Source organism: Nothoprocta perdicaria, unplaced genomic scaffold (assembly GCF_003342845.1).
Source record: "Nothoprocta perdicaria isolate Ctin4 unplaced genomic scaffold, notPer1 scaffold_242, whole genome shotgun sequence".
NCBI lineage: Eukaryota > Metazoa > Chordata > Aves > Tinamiformes > Tinamidae > Nothoprocta > Nothoprocta perdicaria.
The window spans coordinates 75767-78492 of NW_020455469.1; the positions used below are offsets into that span (position 1 = coordinate 75767).

A 2726-nucleotide genomic window follows, 5' to 3' on the forward strand; every position below is an offset into this window, starting at 1 on the left:
GAGACTAGTAAGAAGTCATTTTATTTGATTTTATCCAGGCCTGATATTTGCCTGAGCTGCCTATAACACGAGCTTGAGTTTTTTTTTTTTTTTTTTTTTTTTTTTTTTCCTTCCCCTCCTGTGTTCCCTGTGCGTTTCTGACAGGAGAAAAACAAAATCCAAGCAGCGGAAGAAACGTTCACACAACTTGGCTCTCTGCGAGGAACCACTCGCAAAATCCACAGGAATTAACAGAAAAAGAAAAAAAGAGAGAGGGGAAAAAAAGCCAACAATAACAACAAAAAAAAAGAAATCAGAATAACCCACCACACTGCTAAGGCAGAAAAAGTTACCGCCCTACAAAAGGAGCCAGAGAAGAGGAGAAAATAAGCTAACCACTTACAACTCTCTCTATATATTCTTAGGAGATCGAGGAAGTAATCTCTTACCGCCTCTGAACGGGCTGGAAAGCTGTCTTTATTAACTTTTTCTCTACTTCCAAGGCACTAGATCGATCTAAAAAGAGAAGAAGAAAAAAAAAGTGTTCCTTTATAGCGCCCATTTTATTTTCTCCCCCATTCCTGAATTAAGCCACTAGCGCTTAGATCTTTTCTTATCAAGTTGCAAATATGACAAGAGGAAAAAAAAAGAAAAGAAAAAAATGAGAGAGAGGTCATTTTATTGCAGAAATAACCACAAAAAAAAAGTGGAGRAAAAAAAAAAAAGAAGACAAGAAGAAAAGACGAGCGCGGCTCTTACGGCTGGGTCTATCCCACAAAGAGCTACCGCGCGGGCGATTTTAGCAGCAACAACAGCAACAACAAAAAATCTCCATTGGAGGAAGGTAAATTTTCGAGCGAGTGAGCGGAAAAGCGGCGCCGCCGCCGCGCGAGCTGCGCGGGCCCCGACGGCGGCTCCGGCCGCGGCTGCGCCGGGAGAGCGGCCGGTTCCGACCCGGCCCGGCCCGGGGGGGCTCCGCGCCGGCCCCGCGCGCCCGCTCCGTCCCGCTGGGTCCCGTCCCGTCGCGTCCCCTCAGCGGTCACCTGTTCCGGCGGGCTCCGCGCTCTGCGCCGGCTCCGCGGGTCGCGGGAAGGCGGCGGGGGCGGCGGCGGCGGCTCCGAGCCCCAGGAGGTGCGGGGGCCCGAGCAAGGCCAGCGGGTGCGCGGCGTGGTGCTGGTGGTGCTGGTGGTGGAAGGGGCGCCCCGTCCAGTTGGGGAACTTGCCCAGCGGGCAGGGGGGCATCAGTCTGTGGGGCGGCAGCGGCGGCAGCGGCTGCGGGGCGGCCGCCGGGGGCGAGTTGGCGCCGGGCGACTTGCGCGGGTTGTCCGGGCTCGTGGCCGTCTCGGCCAGCGACCAGATCTTGGGCTTGGGCGCGGAGCCGCCCAAAGTGCCGTCTGTCGGGGAGGAGGAGGCGGAGGACGACGGGGAGAGGTGGTGCGGGGGTGGCGGGGGCGCCTTGAGGGGCTCGAGGCCGGCCGGGGCTGTGGTGGCGGCGGCGGCGGGAAGCTCGCACTTGTGGTGGTGGAGGTGGTGGTGGTGATGGTGGAGGTGGTGGTGGTGGAGGTGGTGCGGCTCCCCCTCGGCGCCCTTGAGGTAGCGCTCCTCGGAGCCGGGCAGGTCCTCAAAGCCCTCGGAGCCCTCCGAGTCCGTCTTGGAGTCGGAGTGCAGGAGCTCAGCATCCTGCAGCTCGTCCTCCAGCTCGTCCTTGTTGCTCTCCATGTTCTCGGTGTCGATGTTCTCCAGGTCGATCTCCTCCTCGTCCTCCCTCTTGTCCTCTTCCCCCTCGTGGTCGCTCCCGTAGGAGTTGCCCTCCTCATCAGTCCTGCTGCGGGGGGCCCAGGTCATTTTATTCTCCTTCTTGAGACGGCGGCGCGCGTTGGCGAACCAGGTAGAGACCTGGGTGAGGGTCATCTTGGTGATGATGGCCAGCATGATCTTCTCGCCCTTGGTGGGGTACGGGTTCTTGCGGTGCTCGTTGAGCCAGGCCTTGAGCGTGCTCGTGCTCTCGCGGGTGGCGTTCTTGGGCCGCGACGGGTCGCCGAACTGGTACTGCCCGTAGGGGTAGAAAGCGGGGTGGTGGTGGGGGAAGGCGGCGTGCTGTACCCCCGGGCTCTCCTTCAGCTCATACTGCGCGCCCTGCACGGGGGAAGGCGGGCGAGTGAGGAGCGGCCCGGACGGCGCGGCCCGGCTCGGTCCGTTCGCATCGCGGCCCCCGTTGCGCCCGTGTGCGGGGGCTTCAAGCCCCAAATCTTCCCCAGGAGACGCGCGAGCGCCGCGCTTTCCTTTCCCCATCCAGCGCCCGCGCTCCGCCCGTGCCCCCCGCTCTGCCCTCGCGCCCCGGCCCCGGCGGAGCCAGCGCAGCCCGGGCACCTCCGCGGGGACAGCGCTGCGGCCGCCGCCTCCGCCGGCCTCACCCCGCCGAGACCCGCAGCCCCCGCTCGCTCCGCGGCCGAGATCCCCCTCGCGAGTGGGCGCGCGGTGCCCCCGCGGAGGCCGAGGCCGGCGCGCGGCGCTCGCCGCGGCGGGTCGCTTACCAGCTGCGGGAAGATGGGCAGCTCGGCCGCGTAGGGCAGGAAGGCTCCGTATCCCTGCGCGGCGGCGTAGGGCGCGCCGTACATGGAGGAGAGCACGTTGGAGAGGCTCCCGGACGGGGCGAGCTCGGCGCCGCCGCGGGCGCCGCCGCTGCCCGGCCGCTCGGGCGGGTAGAGCGGCCGCACGTACTGGTAGCCCAGCTGCGGGAAGGACAT

The 2726-nt window shown here is 63.3% G+C and overlaps 1 protein-coding gene across 1 annotated transcript; it reads right to left on the reverse strand.

Annotated features, from left to right (window-relative positions):
* Positions 1 to 286: 286 nt before the first annotated feature.
* IRX3 (iroquois homeobox 3) lies at positions 287 to 2726 on the reverse strand. Its single transcript, XM_026039813.1, has 3 exons — positions 2514 to 2726; positions 1023 to 2115; positions 287 to 495 (listed from the first exon to the last, which is right to left on the reverse strand). Exons 1-3 carry the CDS (start codon positions 2724 to 2726, stop codon positions 425 to 427), a joined length of 1377 nt encoding a protein of 458 aa, XP_025895598.1. The 3' UTR covers positions 287 to 424.

What these genes read in the sequence shown, in the direction of transcription:
- IRX3 (XM_026039813.1), bottom strand. Translation starts at nt 2,726, where the DNA reads ATGTCCTTCCCGCAGCTGGGCTACCAGTACGTGCGGCCGCTCTACCCG. An exon ending in TGCCCATCTTCCCGCAGCTG is followed by an intron (nt 2,116 to 2,513) that starts GTAAGCGACCCG and finishes TCCCCCGTGCAG; the next exon opens with GGCGCGCAGTATGAGCTGAA. An exon ending in CGCGGAGCCCGCCGGAACAG is followed by an intron (nt 496 to 1,022) that starts GTGACCGCTGAG and finishes TTCTCTTTTTAG; the next exon opens with ATCGATCTAGTGCCTTGGAA.